This window comes from Sodiomyces alcalophilus (assembly GCF_042370955.1).
Source record: "Sodiomyces alcalophilus JCM 7366 unplaced genomic scaffold ACRALscaffold_2, whole genome shotgun sequence".
NCBI lineage: Eukaryota > Fungi > Ascomycota > Sordariomycetes > Glomerellales > Plectosphaerellaceae > Sodiomyces > Sodiomyces alcalophilus.
In genome coordinates, this window is record NW_027263533.1 from 4,237,618 (window position 1) to 4,258,181 (window position 20,564).

General features: G+C 55.1%; 4 protein-coding genes across 4 annotated transcripts; 2 read left to right on the plus strand and 2 right to left on the minus strand.

The window, feature by feature from the left end:
• Window positions 1–2,925: 2,925 nt before the first annotated feature.
• ACRALDRAFT_207756 (uncharacterized protein) lies at window positions 2,926–4,358 on the plus strand (the record flags this gene model as incomplete). Its single annotated transcript, XM_071022310.1, has 8 exons — window positions 2,926–2,932; window positions 3,013–3,091; window positions 3,134–3,186; window positions 3,236–3,306; window positions 3,370–3,423; window positions 3,450–3,466; window positions 3,646–3,708; window positions 3,860–4,358. The coding sequence occupies 8 exons, from the start codon at window positions 2,926–2,928 to the stop codon at window positions 4,356–4,358; spliced, it is 843 nt and encodes a 280-aa protein (XP_070877635.1).
• A 5,121-nt stretch (window positions 4,359–9,479) lies between these two features.
• ACRALDRAFT_2057967 (uncharacterized protein) lies at window positions 9,480–13,000 on the minus strand. Its single transcript, XM_071021824.1, has 2 exons — window positions 12,643–13,000; window positions 9,480–12,559 (listed from the first exon to the last, which is right to left on the minus strand). Exons 1-2 carry the CDS (start codon window positions 12,693–12,695, stop codon window positions 9,703–9,705), a joined length of 2,910 nt encoding a protein of 969 aa, XP_070877636.1. The 5' UTR covers window positions 12,696–13,000; the 3' UTR covers window positions 9,480–9,702.
• Window positions 13,001–14,290: 1,290 nt separating this feature from the next.
• Window positions 14,291–15,732, plus strand: ACRALDRAFT_2040755 (uncharacterized protein; the record flags this gene model as incomplete). Its single annotated transcript, XM_071021089.1, has 2 exons — window positions 14,291–14,437; window positions 14,512–15,732. The coding sequence occupies 2 exons, from the start codon at window positions 14,291–14,293 to the stop codon at window positions 15,730–15,732; spliced, it is 1,368 nt and encodes a 455-aa protein (XP_070877637.1).
• Window positions 15,733–18,229: 2,497 nt separating this feature from the next.
• On the minus strand, window positions 18,230–19,261 carry ACRALDRAFT_1080378 (uncharacterized protein; the record flags this gene model as incomplete). The annotated part of the gene is made up of 1 exon (XM_071019007.1): window positions 18,230–19,261. One exon carries the CDS (start codon window positions 19,259–19,261, stop codon window positions 18,230–18,232), a length of 1,032 nt encoding a protein of 343 aa, XP_070877638.1.
• Window positions 19,262–20,564: the final 1,303 nt, after the last annotated feature.

The following is a 20,564-nucleotide window of genomic DNA, read 5'->3' on the forward strand; positions in this document are numbered from 1 at the left end:
AAATCGAATAACGATTAAGCACTATATATCACCCCTAGACCGATAAAGCCACTAAACAAATAAACCAAGAAGTATAGGCGTACCTCTAAGCCTTTATCTGCTACGTATAAGATAATTAAGACCGGTTACTACCCGCCGCCTAACTAGCGTTAAATAACTAAAAGAGCTTTACCACTAAGATAAGCCCGTTCTTCCTTAAACACGGATACTATATCGACCCGATCTAGATCTATAAGGAACTAAGCAGTAACGCTTAAGAGTTCGTAGCCTATAACCTACTTCGCCGTCTCTAAAAAGCCATAGAGTTCGCCTAAGCCTTAATAGCGGCCACGCAGCTATAATAGGAAGAGTCGGCGAATAAGCGCCGTATCCCCGCTAAACGCCTTTATAAAGGCGACCTTATATAGCTCTCGCTCACGAACTACTCTACCCTAAGACCGTTATATAAGTTAAGCTAGCTATACTAAAAGTATAGGGTTATTAAGGTTATTAACCCGTATATTATAGAACTAGATATACCTTTAAATATATACCCGAGGTTTTATATAGACCTCCTATAATATATAAGCAAAGACCCGCTTCTTAGTTAAATTCTATATAACCCCTAACCCGGACTAATTCGTAACGGCCTTAAAGAAAACGAATAGATAGTAAAGGAAATCTTATACGCTAAGAATAGGAGGGTAGGCAGAGGCGTAAAAAGAGAGGCGTTAGTAAAGTAAAAAGGATACGCCTAGATATCTTAGGAACCGATAAAGTCCCTATAAGAATTAACCGCCCTAGACCACTATAAAAAGAAGTATAGCCCGATTAAAGTTAATAATAGACTACACGAACGGTATAAGAAAAAGAAGAGTTATAGGAAAGGTAGTAAGGGTTAAGTAAAGGTTAGGATAATAGTAAAGCCGTCCACGTTAATTAAGTCAGGGCGGATAAGCCCCGCCCCTAGCTATCGGGTTTAGGTATCGAGATTAATGTTATTACGAGTATCCTCGTAACCGTTAACGCTTTTAGCGATAACAGGAGATAATATAGACGCTATAACCTCGGCCTACCTATCCTTCTTCTTTCCCTTAAAGGACTCGATATCCTTTACCTCGACACGAATAACCCCTATAACGTTCTTAACCACCTATAAAAACCGGTTAAGCCGGCGTAGGCCTTTTACCCCTATAAAGGTAATCGTTATGCTAGGAATAGGCGTAATAACGGTAAAAGGCGCCGCGATAGGTGTAGGTCCACTTACCACGATATAGGAGTCCCCGTAGGGGGGGGAGGCGGTGGCTTATACTAATAAGCGAGGCTTACTAGTACCCGAGTCGATAGGCGTCGAAATAGGCTTATCCTCCTATAAAATACTAGAGGTCTCTTTCGAAACCCCGGACGCCTTCTAGAAGGCCGAATAAGCCGCTATAAGCGCCTCCGTCGCCTTAGGGCCATAGAAGGGGTCGTTATTAACTACCTTCGCCGCCTTTAGGAGTGCTATTAATAGACTAGTTATCCTAGGCGGAGGAGGAACGCACCTATAACCGCCCTTTAAATAATTATAGCACTTAGGATCGGGTATCCTCGCTCCGGGTCCTAACTAGTCACGGTAACGCCGCCTATCCTAGCTATTCGTAATAGCCTTTATATAAGAGTAGTAGAAGACTGAACAGGTCCTTCTAGGAGGATATTTTATTCCACGAGCGCGCTTCGCGGGGCTCTTAACCACTATAAAAGCTTCGCCCGCGGAACGCTTACCCTTAGCCTTAGCGGCTCGGGCTAGCTAGGCGCGGCGGTCTATAGCCGAGGCAGGAGAAGTGATCTCCTTACTAGCCGGGGCGGGAGTAGGTGCCTCCTCGCTGGTATTATTATTATTATTATTATTATTAGCCCCCTATATTATATATATAAGTCAGTAAACGTCGCGCGAAGCTCTTAGGAAGAACGGGAAACGTACCTTAGGGGCCGGAGATAATCCTAAAAACTTAAATATCTTCTAGAGAGAGAGATAAGGGGTTAGAATAATAAAACGGCGTGTGAAAGGGTAATAGGCGATAAAAAACATACTACTAGTAATAAAGGATATTATTAAAAAAAAGAAGAAAAAACAAGATAACGGAGGTAATAGTAAAGTTAGTATTATTAATAAACGAGTTATATAGTTAGGGAAGGTACGCTTATCGGTTCCTTATATAAAAGGAATAATCCTACGACCCGTCTATAAATAATAATAATAGCCGTATATAACACGTTAATTAATCGTATAACTATAAAGGCCTACCTTAAGCGCTCTTTAATAAATAAAGAGGTTATTCGGGATTAAAAAGCCACTAAGGGTCGTTATATAATTAATAAAAAGGCGTTATTCGATTAAATAATAACGCTCCGCGAACCTATACCGAAGACTAACGACTCACTAAGGGGGGAGGGGGGTAATATTACGGGCTAACCCTATAAAGATAATCCGGTAAAGCACCGGATCTTCCGACTAATTATAGTATACTCCTAGTAGGTCGCCGCGATATTATATTTAGGTCGTAGGCACCTATAGAGTTTTCCCCTTTCCTTCTTTTCTCCTTAGCTTTAGATAATTCAATTATTCGGCCTCACTCTATAAACAACTCGTGACTAGCCGCTTACAAGGTGGCTCGCTACGGCCTTAGAACCGGATTATTAGGGCATAGGAAGTCCCAGACTCCGTTACTACGGGCCCTGACTTTATAGAGGCGCTTCCATAGTTCCTAGTCTTCGTGGCTTGTATAGATAGTCGTATTAGAGGTTATTATCGTTATAGCTATAGGCAGCTCGGCGTAAATAGCTTTAAAAGGTTATTAAGAAAATAAGACTCTTAATTATTATAAACAGCGTATAACTTAATTACATAGAAAATAAGCGATCGATCTATTAATTTAATTGACTCTGTGGAAATCTCTGACCGTAATGCTAAGTTCCTGCCCTTATTCCTGCGGTAGATCCACTCCCACTTTCGGGCCCGGAACAACCCGCTCCGGACCTGCTTTGGGCCAGCCTGTGCGACACAAAGTGCCCAGCGCCCTGTGCGCATATTAAACCTAGCCCACGTGCAGATCCCCGTCCTGTCCATGGAGTGACACAGCCTCCTTATTATCTGTTCCTATGAGCTGCTGAGATGCCACTCGCCTTGGCTGATCACCTGGACCATCATCCGAGAAAATGTCACTGGTGTGTCCGTAAGCATCTTCAGGGATAAACAGGTGCCAGTCATTCGCAGACGACCATTACATAATCAGCTCGGTATCGCTTAGGTCAGCTGTACGTTGGACAGACGAAATCATGTACCCCGTGTGTAGGTACTCTATTCGTATGTACTCCGTACCTACGGATAGGTACAGTACGAAGTATCAGTTCGAAATCCCAGCTTCGTCGAGTCTCCGACGACCCACTTATGACGACATGACTGTTCGCGTTCACTGGTGACACGGCAGGTGCTTCCCATACTCTCGTGGTGATGCTCGTGATACCTTCTGGTACTTCAGCGACCTGGCCGGGTTTCGAACAATGCTCTAATCGCCGAATTTTGCCCGACCGTTCTACCGATACCGCGCAGTTATTGGGTCGGGCACCCAGGTAAAATACGTATAGTAATCAGCGTCGTGGCCCTGTCCGTGCTGTCGTCGTCAGCCCCTTTTTGATGAGTGAACACATATTCCCTCTGGCCAACCGGCATACGTCCTTCTCCTCCCCGTGATCAACGCTGTGGATCTCCTAAACGAATACGAAAGCGAAAGGTTGGCTGGCTGCCTCGTTTACCTTTGCGGAAGTTATAGGAAGATGCAGATGGCATTTATATAAAGATATGAAGGGACGAGCCTCTTCACCATCCAACTTGCTACAGCATAGAGGCCCAGACAGACCGACGCCGCCGACTGACACCCTCCCCCGAGAACCAAACAGCCACCTGCCCGGCTCAACAATATAAAGACCTCAGTCCCAGGGACCACCATCCGCTCTCAATGTGCTGCTCCAGGAAGCCCGCCGCTGCCTACCGCTCCTGCTCCGGGAAAGCCCTTCCCTCCCTGCAGGCTCCTCGTCGAGAAATCCACGGAAGCAGCAGCAGCAGCAGCAGAAACAACGGGTTCGCAACTCATCCGCAACCTCCATGTGCCCTCTTCGACGCCATCGCCCGTAAAATCCAAGAGTCGCGGCAGAAACGCCATCAGCTGCTGACATCACACCACCACCACCACTACCACTCGTCGGGCCCCTCCGATCTGAACTCATCTCAGTCAAGCCCGGCTAGGCACCAGCAAGCAATTCAAACCCCGACCAGGCAGGCATCAACGACGTCCTATACCGACCAGCCCCCGAGCTACGAAGATGCCATGAAAGAGTGATTCGGAAGGGACGAAGCGCGAGGACAGGCCAAAGTCGAACTGGTTAATTCCCTAGACACAAGGAGGGGAGGAGTAGTAGCTGCTATTATGATATCTCTAACGCACACCAAACTGAATCCCTGCGAGAAATTAATTCCGTGATATATGAAAACAAATAGAGGCAAATGGTACGTACGTACGTATGAAACAAAGATGAAATCTCTACCCGCAGCACGAGTTGAATATAGCAAGATAATGGCATGGCAGCGCCCAAACGGAAATAGAGATGCCAGGGTATTATGGCTGCTGCTTGCATAAACATAAGAGACAAAGCGCACAAGCATCATCCAACACTACACTTCAAAATGTGTGGAAGGGGATCAAAGGAAAGGGAAAAAAAAGAGAGAGAGAAGAGAAGAAGAGGCACGACGATAGCCTCAGGATTATCGGACCGGGTCGTCACTCCAATCCTCGTAGCCTCCCGCTGCATACGGATTCCACTCCATGCCGGGGTAGCTCGTGGCACTCATCTGGGGCGTCTCATCGTCCGTCGCGTCCCCCTTTGGTCGGCTCGCTTCCGGGCCGTCCTCATCGGGGTTGTACACAATCTTCTCCTCCGGCTCATCAACATGGATGATCCTCTTGCGCCCGTCTTCGCTGTCGTCAAAGTCGGCCGCGCTGCTCTGGACAAGACTGGCGCCCGGACCCCTGCCTTCCTCGCCGGTGTCGTTTGACTGCGCCTCCGAGTTGCCCATGCCGGTGACATGGCTGCCCTCTGTCTCGTTGGCAGATAGAGGCGCTGCGGGCTTGCGGGGCGTCGCGTCGTAGATATCGCCCTCAATCTGGTTTGCCTTTTGCACGTCGACGTTGAGGCCACGACCCGCCGGTGTACCTGGCTCCGGTCCCGTCTGTTGCGGCGGACCTCCCGAATGCCGTTGGGAATCGTCGACGTCCTGCGCCCCAGTGGGTTCCCCGCCTGGCTGACCACAAGGAATGGAGCCAGCCGACTGACTGGCAGGTCGTTGACCCGGCGAGCTCGAATGGTACGAATTCACACTCATGCTCGAGTCTGTCCCCGGCTGCCGGACCCGGGCATACTGCATTACTGGCTGGCCATGTTGCTGTTGTTGTTGAAAGACATGTTGGCCCTGGACTGCCTGCGCCTGATGTATTGCTCCCGGAATCCCACGTCCAATATCGTAGGGTGACGGCACAGTCATGCCTTCCCCGTGAACAGCGACGTAACCTCTCGGAATGGGGACCTGGTCATATTGACGCTCGGCGAACGATTGTGTTTGTACTGGCGGCAGCTGGGCGCCAGAACGACGGCCATCGCCGGGCGAGATTGGTCGCCGTGGTTGAAATTGTTCTGGGCCGGACCGCACGCGCGGTCGAAAAGGACCGCTCCCGAAGAAGGGAACGGCCGAAGGGGAGACCGGTCGCGTCTGGTACTGCGGATACGGCGCGTGTCTCGTGTTTAACGATTGGGACTGTTGGAGGGGAGCCATCTGCCCCTGCACCATCGGTGGAGGATGAGCCTGCTGTGGTCCATACTGAGCCGGCATCTGCTGCTGCTGTTGCACTTCCTTCCGCACGATCCCCTGTGGCGTTTGCGCTTCCGGCTGACCCCTCTGCGAATCTTTGGCGTCCGATTGCTTCGATGACCTCTTGAATGCACTGAACAAAGACCTTGCCGCACTCTCCTTCGCCGGCCTAGCCTGCACCTGTGCAGCATTCTGTTGTCCTAGCCCACCTCCAACACCTTGGCCAACGGCACCTTGTCCCTGTTCCGTGTTCGGCATAGCAGGCATTGTCTGCGATCGCTGAGCTAGCATTGTTGGGGCCTGCGAGGTTAGCCGACCTGAAGTGGTAGAAACCTCGGGTGTCGTGTGCTGCGAGGTAGGAGAGCCTCGAAGTTGTTGTTGTGCGAGCCACCTCGCATCAACTTGCCCGGCGTTTTGGGACCTGAACACCTCCGAAGCCTCTTGCAGTGGCCCGGCCGGAATGTGGGACGTCCGTCTGTCCACCGTGGAGCCTTGCGATTGTGATGGTGTGTGCGAGATACCTGGCGAATGGGGAGATGCCGAAGCCGATCGATCCAGCGGCGGTGGACCAGCCGTTTTTACGAGGTCTCTATTTTGGCTGGATACGGCTGGCGGCTGGTGCAGAGGGGCTGAGGAGTGTCGGGTCCCGTGTGGCCTACCAACCGTGATGCTCTGTTGGGAGGGAGCGGAATTTTCGCGATTGAGATTCGGTTTGGAAGGCAACCGGCTGCCTGTTTCCCCGCCACCTCTAACCGGTTGCCAAGGGTCAATTGATGAACCGGGCGGTGGCGCGCCACTCAGTTGGGCACCCTCTCGTTCGGTTGGGTGCATCGGTCGAGTTGGCGATGTGCCAGGTTGTTTGTCTGCCGGCGCCTCGGGCGCCACACCGGACGATCGAGCAGACGATCGGGTATTTTGAGACGGACGCTCAGTAGCTGCGACGACATCGGTTTCAACATTGGGACCCTCGGATTCGGGATGGACTGATCTGATAGATGTTTCGACACGCCTAGACGGACTCTGCCGATCCACGGGTGATGCCGATCCGCGGTTTGGAGGAACAACCCCGGCTACGGGATGAACAGGAGGGCCTTGCGTGCGGAAAGGGGGTGGCTGCTGGCCATACGGAGATGTAGGGCTGTTCATCGACGGGGAACCTGGCTTCTGTCCGGATGGCGGCCGCTGTTGACTCGGAGGCACAGCTTGGTATCCCGGGGTTTGCTGGCCGAAACGATGCTGCCATTCTTGTTGCCTCTCATGCTCTGGCTGCAACACCTGTTGCTGTTGCTTCTGAGCCTGTGGCTGAGGATCCCTCGTGCTAGAAGACGATCGGTTGAAAAGACCAGAAAGGAAGTCGGTCGTGGACGGGCGGCGGCCGCGGGTCTCCCTATCAGCAGTATTCCTCGAGCCGGTCGTGTTGCTCCGGTCCCTCCCTCGACGCTCAGCAAGGGGACTCGGCACTCCGGGCTGGGTGTTGGGAATACCAGAATGCCGGCTGTGAAAAGACGGGGCTATCGATACTGGCGTGCCGGGTTTGGACGGCCCGTCCTGAGACGCGGAGGGACGGTGGAATACCTTGCTTGTGAAAGCAGAGAACCGCTTCTTCGGCGAATTTTGACTGTGTATGCTGCCCCCCGAATCGTGCAGGTTGCTGGTAGTCGACGTCCGAGAGAGGCTAGGCTGACCGAGGGATGCAGCAGCCCCCCCAGGGCCCGAGGCAATAGATCCCCTTCGCTCCTCCGCAGCCTGCAGTCGCTGAGGGAGAGCTTGGCCACGGCGTGCATCGGCCGCCGGCCGGAGAGAAACACCACCTTCATGACCGCCGGACTCGGGCTCGGCGGCAACCTTGGGTCTGCGAAGATTCATCAAGAAGTTGCTGGAGCGGCGACGCCTCTTCTGCTCAGCAGGATCCTCCGTAGCCACGCTCGACTCGGAGGCTTCATCTCCCCGGGGGTCTCTTTCCTGCGGTAGGCCAGGGGTCCGGCCATCCAGAGTCGAGTTTCGTCGATCCTTGGACCCGGACCGGAGGCGTCCACCCATATCCCTGAAAAAGCCCGAGCTTCTCCTCTCCCTGCCCCGGCCATTCTCCTGGAGCGGCGCGGCAGGTGTGGGTTGAAGCTCGCTGTCCGCTTGGATCCGTTGCGGTGGGACAGCCACTCGATTGGGAGGCTGTCGATGCATGGGAGACGAGAGGTCTTGCGAGTCTCTCGGTACTCCCTGCGGGATGGCCTGTCTTGGATCGGGGACGCGGGTGAAGAGGGCCGGATATCGATGGGCAGACGAAGGGGGTGTCTCCGATAGTTTCTGGCGAGGCGGCATCTGCACTGGCGGCCGTGGCTGGCCACCAAGCTGAGCTGGGGCCGGGGCTGGAAGGCCAGTTTCCTTCTCGAAGCCAAGGAGCGGCTGATGAGGCGAGACATTCACCAACTGACGGCTACGACTGGCTGGCAACAGAGGTTCAGACAGGTGCGACTCTTCCAGTTTCCAGGGGCCCTGTGGAGGCAGGCGCTGAACCGGGTTGCCTTCGGGACCAAGCGGCCCGAGAGCGAGGGGCGTTCGTATGGTGGCCGGCTGCATCTGGGTGGCGGCTCCGCGGTTTCGGTTCTGCAAAGGATGGTCCTCGACCGGGGGCGGTATTGGCATCTTCTCGGGATCCTCCCCGAGGTCCGCTTCGGAGGAATCGTGAGAGACTCGCCTCAATGTCGACGCGCCGAGCGTATCTTCTGTGTGGCCCTGTTCTTCATGATCCCGAGTTTGCTCATTCGCTGTCGATTCAGTGTCGACCAAGGTGCCCGAGCCCCGGCGCTCTCGCGGGAAAGAAGCCGAGGTACCGTCGGCATCATCTTCACTCAGAGAGGAGCGGTCCTTTACTCTTCTAGTGTAGTCGAGGCCAAAAGTAGAGCCTCTTCTGATGGGCGGGAGGCCAATGAAGGATGACTCGCGCTTTGGCGATTGCGGTTCATGTTCCTGCGCCGAAGAAGTTCCGTCCGCAGGCTGCTCGTCCCCGGTGGCCGCCGCCGGAGGTTCTACCACCACCCATTCGTCGGAAGCGTCGTCAAGGAAATTGGACCGGGTGTCTTGGGGACTGCCGTCTGGCGCGGTACGTCTAGCCATGGTGCTGCTACCGGCCGGATGAGGAATTTGATCCTCCTTCCCAGTGTGGTGATTGGGTTCCTGGACTGGCCGCACGGAATGTGTCTCAGAGACGGGAGAGACTAGCTCCGGCTGACCCACCATTTGACGGGTGGGTGGCGGGACTGTTCGCTTCAGAGGAGGTGGCTGGATGCCGGGAGGACCCCACGGAGATGCCTTGTTATCGGGGAGGGTTTCGAAAGGAGACAGTCGCGCTGGTTGTGGAATCTGGGGGGCCGAGACGGACAAACGGGTCCGGTCTGGGTTGCTGGACGGTGGAGGTGGAGCCGGGTCGCCGCCCGAGACCTTCAGTGGGGTTCGGGCGCCGAAATTAATGCCCCAGGAGGTTCGACGATCCTGCTTGGCCCTGGGCTGGCTGGGTGGTGGAGTAGATTCTTCGACGTTCTGCGCGACAAACCTCATTAGAAACGGCATACTCATCTAGGTCATCAGGACGTCTAGTCATCAAGGGAATACATGATCGTGTATAATGTCATATCATTCCTTATTTCATACACCATCCCATCGTTGCTGGGCTAGGAAAATAGAGAAAAACAAAAGGAAAAAAGGACCAAGTTATCAGAGAGGTCCCAGCATGGACCGAGAGGAGGAAAACGAGTGGAGAGAAAAAGGAAAAGAGGAAAACATGTCCAGATAGTATGATTGGTCGGTCCCAGTAAGAGGAATGATTAAGAAAATACCTTGTCCCCGCGGAGTTTATGCCGGCCCTTGCTTAGCAGCCCCTTGCCCGCCTTGCCCGCCGCGAGCAACAGCTCCTTGCCCTTCGCCCCGACTTGCCCGCTGGAATGCTTGAAATCGCTGGAGGGTAAGTGTGAGCCCATTGGCATGCTGCTGGAAGAGGGCCGGCCCGGAGGCGCGGCGGCGGTGTTGGGTGCGGCGGCGTTGAGATACTGCTGGTAATACGGCTGCTGCTGCTGTGCTGGCGACTTGAGCGCCGAGCCTGGGCTGCCATGGCCGGTGGCTGCTTGCGCGCCCATCATCATGGCGCGGAAAGACGGTGAGGCGTTGGCATGTTCCGGATGCTCGGCCTGCAGATCAAGGAGCCAGCCGGTCAAACCTGAATCCATGGCGGCGAACTGGGTCCTGGTGTCGTTGTACTTGGCGATCCTGTCCGCAGCAGTGGGTAATTCGCGTATTTCCTTGAAAGTTAGAATTCTTTGCGTCGGCTGAGAGTGAGCGTGCGGTGTTGGTGGCGCCGATACCTCCTTCGCCGGTGCGCTAGGTCCTTGGGAGTGCGCAAGCGCCGGATGGGCGCTTGGCGATGAGACGGGCAGCTTTTCTTCCGGTAGAGAGAGACGGTTCTTCTGCTCTGCCGAGGGAGACGAGTCCTGAACGGAAGCTGCGGAGACGGGCGACGGTGGTTCGTGGGCTTCCGGGTCGGGGTGCCCGCTGGGTGCAGCGGCCACTCGAGGCGACGTCGCATGATCTCGAGGGCCGATAGCGCTCTCCCTCTTCCCGGCGCCGCTTTGAGAAGCCTCGTGTGGCAGCAACGATGGACCGACAACGACGGTCAGAGGGCTGGCAGGGGCGTTGGTCGCAGAACTTTTCTTCTCGACGAGTTCCTCGGCCTCCCAGGAGAAGCGCCGACTCAGAGGTCGAGAGACCGGAGCAGCGGTCGCCTCGGGCTCGGCTCTCCGAGGACTCAGGGGAGGGATTTCGGAAACGCCACTGGAAGCGGCACCTGCGGCCTCGTTATTTCTGGCGGCGGCGGCGGGTGGCTTCGGGTCGGAGATGGGAAGTGAAAGGTGTTTGTCATCCGTCGCCGCCCAGTAGTCGTCGTAGACGCCACTCAGGTATCTGCTCTCTCGGCCAAGACCAGGTTGAGAGCGGCCGGGCCCCTCGTCATCGCCTGAGGCGACCTCGGCACTGGTGGGCCGGATAGGACTCAAAGAGCGTATGATGTCTTCTGTCAACTTGTCGGTTTCCGTGGAGGGTTCCATCTGCGGCTCCTTGGGTCCGACGGAGTCATCCTGGGCGGCATTGGTAGCATGTTGGGCCCGTTCATTCGTGGATGCTTGAACACCTTTGGTCGGGGTTAAGGCTGTGTCGGATTTCGGAGAGCCGGCATCGGACTGAGATGGCTGTGCCGGGTCATGACGATCTGCGGGTGCAGTAGAATCGTTATGGGATTGGATCTCACCCGCCGCCGCATGCTCTGACACGGGGGAGACGTTGTCAGAATCCACCGAGATGGCGGGCGCAGATGGAATCTCTATTTCTTTCCGTCGAGTCCCTTGCGCCGGCGGCGAGGTCTCTGGGATGGAGTCGATGGAAATTCCGTGCGGCGGCTGTGACGGCTTGGGAGTCTGGGCGGCTGCCTCGTCATTGGGATCGTGGACTGCTGCCCCGCCATCGACGGACTGCGAATCGCTGGTGGTATGAGCTGCGTCTTGCGTCGGCTTTTCTGGTTTCGTGGTAAGATGAGGCGCAGGCTTGTCCATCGTGGTGTCGGTCGGTAAGGGCACGGACGAAGACTGGGGAGACTGGGTCGGGTCTTCCTGCACGGCGGCTACGGCTGGCGTGGGCGTAATGGTACTTGGCTGGGTGGTGGTGGAAAACAAGTCGTCTCCGAACAGGGACATGCGAGCAAGGTCGGGAAGCTGGGGGCTGGAGGCGAAACGATTGGGTTTGTCTTGGGGCACGTCTGCGGCCGACTCGTCCGGCTGACTGGGTTCGGGATGTTCTGCTGAGGCGCGGGGGAATCTGGCAGTGGTGGTCGCCTTTGGGTAGGTAGGCTGAGGTTGGGCAAGTACTCGGTCAAACACGTAATCACTGCTTCCCTCGGCGGCAGCGCCATCAGAACCTTGAGACGCAGTGTTCAACCCGTGAGTGGGGCCACCTGGCGAAACGTCGACTTCTTTACGAGTCACACCAGGACTTGTAGCGACACTTGAAGTAGCTTCTCGAGGTGCCGCAACAGAATCTTTGTCTTCTGTGCCTGCAACCTCATGGGTGCTGGATCCTGTCTGGTCGGGTGAATCGGCCCCTCCATCCTCCACACGACGATGTTGCTCGGCTGATGACATAGAGGAATCTGGCCTACTGAGTGGTGCTGTCGCATCAGGGGCCTCGTTGTTCGAAGCGACAGAAACAGGAGGTTCGAGACGGCTGCCCATCGATTGCGTCTCCCCGGCACTCGACGGAACGGAATGTATGCTTTGCTGCGGAACTGGTGCTTGCAGAAGCGGTAAAGGGTCGGCGGAGTCTTGAGAGGCTTGCAATGTATCGGGCCCTGTCGGCTGCTGCAGCGAAGGAGGGGTTGGTTCTGATGCTGGTAATGGCGCTGGAGCTGGTGCCGACACGCTGGACGGAGGTGCAGGAGGGGATTGGTAAGGCCCGTGAGGGCCGCCGACTCTCAGCGGCAGCGGCACGGGCATGGGCTCCGGTTCTGGGCCAAAATCATCGCCGCCGCCCCAGTCGTCTCCGTCATAATTTTGGGTTTTAGCTTCGACCCATTTCCTCGTCTTCGTTCTGTTGACGTTGGCACGGTACGCAGATGTGTCTGTCGTTGGGTGGTTGGGGCTCCTGCGACGAAGAGGAAGAAATGTCGTCAGAAACCGTCCCACTGCTGGATGAGCGATATATGGCAAAAAGGAGCAAGAACTCACATGGGCCCCGGGCTGTTGGCCCTAAGGTAAGGGTTCTGGTATGAACCGTCCATCACGTCGACAAAGTTGGCGACGATCCACGCTAACTCCTCATTCTTTCCCCCCCGAGGTATCCAAAGGGGGAAGCTCTGCGACTAACGCCTCGTACGTGTGTTGTACGAAGTAATAATGTGTCAAGTCAGGCAAGGCACGAATTGGCGAATTGACGAGGGTGTCACAATGGTCGTCGTTGAGAAGAGGAATTGATGGTGGAGAAACCAGAAGATGGTGTGCTGGCAAACAGCTCGACAATCGAATTGTACGGATAAAGGGTATGACAATAGGTAGCAAGAGTGGATTGGAGAAGGTACAAGGAGGGAAAAAACGATTGGAGAGAGAAGATGGAGAAATGGGGAGAAACGAAGGGAATCAAGCGACTATGGCGTGTCGGGAAACGAGAGTATTCAGGCGTTCGTTGTACGTACGACGAGAACAACGACGACGACAACGACTACGACGACTACGACGACGACGTTGGTCGACGCGAGCGAGTTGGTAGGATTCCATGCACTATTCGGGGAGGCTACGAGATGAGTTGGTGTTTGATCAAGGCCAAGCGATCGACCCTACCCACCTCGTAATTTAATAGGCGGTAAAATTACGCCGGTTTGTGGTTGATGAAGCGGACAGGGGGGACATCCTTCACTTGACCAGGGACCCGAGTAGAAGTTCTTCCCCCGCAATGTTACGCTGGAAGGGTACAACGTACACACCTGTCACCCGTACACCGGACAATCTAGGTATACGTAAGTAGGTACACGTATCATTCTATACGTGCATACGTTGTCTGCTTTCCCATGTGGGTCGCGCTATAGATAGCGTGGCGGTGCAGAAACCACGACTCATTAAGCTTCCAGTCGGTACCGGTACTGTACGATGTACACTAATTAGCGGCCGACATTCCTCAAACGTTTGCGTTAGTCAAGTCCCGAAACCCCTATTCCAGCCACGTACAAACATGTGCGAATCCCAGCCACAGATGGTATTCCCACATATGGTATTCGGTCTTGCGCAAGTACACGTATTGCAAACAGGCATACGAATACAAGTAAGAATGCTATAATAAATGCCAAATAAAAAAGAAAAAGGGGGATTCTCTGGAATCCCACTTGAACCGTATTCAGCACCAACACGTACAAGTACAAGCACGTGCTTCTGACACGTCTTGGTTGGAATGTCAAGTATCTAGACTTGAATCGTACCTGACGTCAACCGTGAATCATTCCCTTCCTGGGTAGGTAGGTGCTCTGGACTGTAATTACTACTAAGTAATACACTATTACAACATACCTACAACGTACTGAGTACCTAGATCCAAGCTAATTAGACGCGGGGCGCCTCCCACCGCGGTCATCACAGCTCCCTTAACTCAACCATCAATCTTCCACCAACCTCATAACTTATGTTTTCCATCTTTCTCGATTTCGCTGTAAAGCGCACCTCTATCCTTCTTGTCTCCAACCGAATAATACCAGAGGGAACAGCCTAATTTCATCCAACGACGGCATATACTCTCTCTCTCTCTCTGTCTCTCTATCCTTCCCACTCTTCCCACTCTTCCCCTATCTCCTTCTCATCTCATCGCAGACTTCACGTGAAGATCGTCACCATGGTCCCCGTACCACTCATCCGTCTTCAGTGCGGCGTCAATTCATACGAATGGGGGAAGAAAGGCTCCGAGTCGGCTGCTGCACGCTATGCCGCTGCCACTCCAACCGACGACTTCTCCATTCAACATGACAAGCCCTACGCAGAGGCATGTCTCTCTTCCCGGCATCCGTCCCTTCTTCTCCCAAGGCAGCTAACCGGCGCGTTGAATCACCTTCACAGCTCTGGATGGGCACCCACCCTAATAATCCGTCCAAGGACCTGGCTACAGGCCGCCCACTCACCGACCTCGTCCAGGAGAATGCCCAGCTCCTCTCCTCGTCCGTCATGGCCAAGTACGGCCCTCAGCTCCCTTTCCTCCTCAAGGTCCTCTCCATCGACAAGGCCCTCTCCATCCAAGCCCACCCCAACAAGAGGCTCGCCGAACAGCTGCACGCCCGCGACCCCAAGAAATACCCAGACGCCAATCACAAGCCCGAGATGACCATTGCCATCACCCCGTTCGAAGGCCTCTGCGGCTTCCGGCCCCTGAACGAGATTGCCCACTTTCTCAAAACTGTCCAGCCTCTCCGCGCCCTCGTCAAGCCCGACAAGGCCGACGAGTTTGTCTCCTCCATCGAGACGTCGACCGCCGGCGCGTCGGAGGAGGTCCGCCGTCACAACAAGACGGCCCTCCAGCATGTCTTTGCCTCGCTACTGTCCGCCACCCCGGAGGAGATCAGGACGGAGACGGCCAACCTTCTCGCCCAGGTGCGGAGCGAGGGCGACAACTTCGCGGCCGGCGGCACCCCTTCCTCCTCCGGTGCCGTTCTCTCCGAACTCGTCACCCGCCTCAACCGCCAGTTCCCCGACGACATTGGCCTCTTTGTCTTCTTCTTCCTCAACTACGTCCGCCTCGCGCCGGGCGAGGCCCTCTTCCTCGTCGCCGACGACATCCACGCCTACCTCTCCGGTGACGTCATCGAGTGCATGGCCTCCTCCGACAACGTCGTCCGCGCCGGCTTCACCCCCAAGTTCAGGGACGTCACCACCCTCGTCGACATGCTCACCTACAACACGGCCCCGATCGAGGACCAGAAACTGCACCCCACCGAGTATCCCTACGCCACTCTCAACCGCGCCGCCTACTCGGCCGGCTCGTCCATCGCGCTCTACGACCCGCCCATCGAGGAGTTCAGCATCGTCCGCTCCGTGCTCCGTGGCGACGCCGCCAAGGCCGTCTTCGAGCCCCTCGACGGCCCAAGCGTCGTCATTTGCACCTCGGGTCGCGGTACCATCGCCGTCGGCCCTACCGTGGAGCGCATCAGCGAGGGCCACGTCTACTTTGTCGGGTCCACCGCCGAATTGGTCCTACAGTCCGAGGGCGGCCCAGACGACGAGTTTATCACCTTCAAGGCGTTCTGCGAAGTGGACAATGCACGCGATGTGAGCGAGAAGCTGTAACGTGATGTACGATAGATAGGATGGGGTTGAGACCCTCGAGATGATAATGGACGGCACCAGGATGAGGTGAAAGATCTCCGTACTAACCCAACAAGAGGAGACACGTAATAATAGCAGGCGACTTGCTCACAGATACCCGGGGCAATATAAACATTTACACGTACACGCCTTCATAACATCACTGGTGGGCCTGGTTGCACCACAGAACGTGAAGATAGGATGTGACTCGATTCATCGCTCACTCACTATAGTCGCAGAGAGAGGAATGAAGGCCGGAGACAGGGAGGAGCGCAAGGAAGGGCACGATAGGCGCCTATTGAGAGCATGTCACTTCTTATCTCCCAGCACCTGTCATGCAGCGCGTCTTGCCCTCCTGTCTTTCTTCCCTTTCTTTTCCCCGCCGCCTCTATTCCGATCCCCATGACTTGTTTGGCACACGTGGCCAGCAGATAGGGGTAGACAGACCAACCGAAGAAAACATGATAACAGACCAGGCCAGAGACTTGACCTTTCCCAAAAAAATGAAATGAATGCTGACAACTTTTGGTTTTCCCTTTTTTGTCCCTTTTCTGCCCAGTTCACAGACATACCGACATGCCCGTTGCATCGCCGAAGGTCCCCTCCACCATTATTCCTCGACGTGGTAACATGATGCTGCTGCCCTGTTTCCATTGTCTCCTGCTTCCCTCGAGGAGATATATGCCGTGATTCGAACAACTTCCGTGGACACTCGGCGATGCAGAAGGAAAGAAAATGAAAGGGGGTATTACCCATTACCAGGGTCTGGGATCTTGCCCATAGACCTGAAGTGGAACAGACGCCAAAAATCCCAATGTCGAGAATGGAGAGAGAGACACACACAAGGAAAGAAAAAGAAGAAAAAATTGATCAATAGACCATGCCGAGGAACATTAAGGGAAAGACACGCCAAGGTCAAACAAAAGCCAGAACGGTCCCTCAAAGCCTCCCCTGGAACAACATCCATAGGGCTCGCTCCCTCGCGTGAGCATACAGTCTTCTTTTATTTTGACGCTCCGACTTGCCTCTAGACGGGAACAATGACCAACCAACCCAACAAAAGACAGGGGGAAAAAGGGGGAAGAGAGAGAGGATGGGATGGAAAGGTCGGACGGAATGAGAGGGGAAGTGGCAAAGGTCCCAAGCTCATGCAGCCTAGGAAAAAGAAAGGATTGTTCCCAAAAATAACCCACGGGCCCATTCCATGCCTCTTATGCAACTCTTGTTACACCAAGGCCTCGGGTCGGAAAAGAGGAAGAAAATGTGACCGAGAACCACGGGTGACAGCCTGATGATGTGTGCAGGTGAGTATGTCGGGCTGCGGGATCGAGGGGCCTCGTTCGTCAGCGAGAGGCAGGGATCTGGGGCGGACCCGTCGACATGGGTAGGGTGCGATTTCTTCGGATCCGAGGTTCGAGGATCGTCATTGTGGCCCAGTTGGTTGGAATGGTCTTGGGGGGCATCGGGTTGTCTGCCGGCCGTATACGGAGATTGGGAATTGTCTGGGACAGGACAAAAAACCAAAGTTTCTTCTGGTGAAGACGACCTGACCGGCTGCTGACGGACCGGCTCGTTGGGCAAGCCAGAATCCGCGTCCGCGTGCTCAAGTTGCAGATTCAGACTATGCCACGGTGTCTTTGGTCGACGGCCACCCGATGGGTTGCGTGTCTGGTGTGGCAACAGGACGAGAGGGTATCCCAAACGAACGAAGATGCCAACCCTGACTCGCAGACATGACGTGCAGCAAGCGTACCCCTTTGCAGCCAATGGAATCCCGCGAGGCGCGTAATAGAACCCAAGTGCTGTCGTACGGCCGTATCCAGAGACAGGGAGATGGAGGACAGCGGGGCGCAGGGGTTGGTCAGGGAGACGACAACGGCATGGAGGCGTAAGACAGGCAGAAGAGTGGACACCAGGGGAAGGAATAGAAAAACAGAAAGGAAAAGAAGAACGGGTGTGACGCCCGACACAGACGTCGGCGTCTAAGTCGATGGGAACGGCGACGAAGCTGCAACGCCGAAATGGTACACACAGCCAAGACCCAGGAACATGAAAAAAAAAAAAAGCCAAAGATAAGAAACCTGACGCCACGGGCTCACAAGAGCTCGGAATGTAATTAGTAGTCCCTCTCAAAGGGGAAAAAATAAGGAAAAAGAAAAATACGGATGCTGCCAAAGACGAACAAACGCAGAAACGTGACGTTAAGGGGTAAGCAGAAAAGAGGAAACGAGAACGATAAGCCCCCGCTTGCAATGCGTATTCGAATGAACTCCCGTGAGATGGAGACGTCGGCATCCTAGTCCGTCCTCGTGGTTTCTCACGTCTCAAGGACGTCTGAACCTGCCGTGGCTGCTCATGACGGATCATCCACATGGCAGACCCAGACGCCCTCGAAGACCCTTTGCAAAAGTCGGTGATAGTATGGGCCGCCAACCAGGGAGGACCAAGGGTTTCGCACCCGCCCTACGCTGCGGGAAGGCTACTTGCAGCAGTCCGGTGCTGGCTGGGCGTCCGCATGGTCTGTGGCACCACTGGGTCCGCCTCTGCCGCCGACGCCTGTCGTAGCTCCAGACAGTTCCGCCGTCGCGGCTGTTGTGGCCGTGTTGGTGGGCCCGCCGCCCGACATCATATAGGCAGCTGCGGCGGGGACGCCATGGTTATGCTCGGCGTGGTGGTGGCTGTGGAGGGGAGCCGACGAGCTTGGAAGCTGGGGAACCATGTAGGCGTGGCCGTTGGAAAGGGTCGAGGTGCCGCTGCCCCTCCTCGACGAGTCGGTATACTTGTATGAGAGGTCGCTGCCGGAACTCTGGCTGCGGAGGCCCGGCTCTAACTCGGAGAAGAGGGAGCTTCCGGAAGAGGAGCTCGAGTAGACATCCGTTCCGCACGACGTCGACGTGGAGAGCCGGTGGCCAGAGGGGATGCTTCCAGGAGAAGGATGGTACGTAGAAACCGGTGGGTTGTCATAGTCGCTGTAGTTCCCCTGCATCTCCGCGACGGTTGCGGTAGGCGAAGGTTGCGTCGAATCTTCCTGGGAGGCCTTGGGCGGCCCGTAGTCTCCGCGTTGAGAGGCCACCGCTCGGTTCACCGGCGTAGGGAGCAGCTTGTCGTTGGTTGCCACGGCCGAAGGCAAGGAGGCTGCCACGGTGGACAGCGAGAAATTGGCCGTTTCGCCGCTGACCGGTGGACGATGAACACAGTTGTACGTCGGGTCTGTGGTTGCATACATTCCGTTTGCGGATACCGCCTTCGCACTCGACGCCATTCTATAGAGATAGGCTGCATTGTTGCCGTAGTACGTATGGGGGTGGTAGCCGAAACTCGCATAATCAACGCCGTCCTCGCCATAGCTGGGTGCCCAGCTAGGCAAACCAGAGTAATATCTGGCTGGGTACTGGTAACCGCTCGATGGCGGGTGATAGCGGGAGAGGCCGTCGGTCATTTCCGGACCATAGTGCGGCGAAAAGGGGGTGGCAATGCTGCCTCGCGCCTGGAAGACTCTGGCCGAGTCCATGTCGTATGCGAAGTTTTGGAAGATGGCCGTCTCTGTAGCAGACACCTGGGAAGAAGAATCTAGTCAGCGTCCTGCCTTTGCATGGTTTTGGGAGAAGGGCTGCGTCTAACCCTCAAGAACTGGCACGGCTCGGCGCCGGCGGTTTTACAGTTCTGACACGGCATTCCGTTTCCCGGATCACCGCTGCACCGAATCTTTCGTTTCCGGCAACGTGCACACTATCCAATGAGTCGGAGTTAGAGAGATTATATTGAAGAACAACACAAAGCCTCGCGAGGGCATCCCCCGGAGGAGCGGGAGGGGTGGTAGAGGATCCTTACAGCAAGGGCGATACGCTTCCGTGGCGGTGTCGATTCGGCTTCGGGCTCCCGCTCGCCGATGGCCTTCATGTTAGACGGCCGAGTCTCTTCCGGTGAAAGATGATAGCGCTGGCGGTCACTGAAAGGTCCAGGAAACCGGGGGCCAAGACGACTATATCGTCCTCCGTCGGTAGAGTAACAGATTTGGTTGACCATCGTTGTGGCGATATGTTTATCTTCTGCTCCAGTGAAGATCCGTGTTTGCCGGCACACGACGAATGGACAAGTTGGACTCGGCGGCCTGGTTCCCGTCTCAAGCTGACAGGGCCGTCGTTGGATATAAGCTTGTTTTCGTTTTCTTTCTCGGCACCGAGGCCCGCCAACGGAACGGTCCTGATACACGAAGTGATGTCGGCCCCCACCGCCTCGTTAGTCTGCACAGGGCCTTGTTCTTGTCAAGACGAAAGCCGAAGACTGTTGACTGCTTGTGGCCAGTTGAACTCTTCCCACGGGTTTCACAGGAAGTCTGGGGGGAGAAGGGAAGTGAAAGAGGATTACTTGATCGAGCTGAAGGAAAAGAAAAGCCGAGGAGACAGAGAAGAGGGAGGGAGAGAGAGAGAGAGAGAGAGAGAGAAAGAGAAAGATGGAGCGAGAGGAGAGAGAAAGGAAGCAGATGCAAAACTGAAATCGGAATAGGTTGTATCCGTGCTGTTATAGCATAGATAGCCCAGCTGTTAGTAACGTCCTCGTCGCCCCTGAAGTTCAGTCCAGCGGCGTGTGTGTTTGCATACCCTCATCACCTTTCTTGTTATTCTGGGGTCTCCCCTTCTACCAAAAAAACACTGGCCCTGATAGAAGGTCTCCTGAGTTCTGTTCTTGGAGCGCATATACAGAGGCAGCGGTATACAGACCAGGTCGTACAACGCATCGACGCGAATGTCAATGGTCTCTTGGTCTCGCCTCCCTTCCCCCCCACCCCACATACATACATCGCACATCGTACA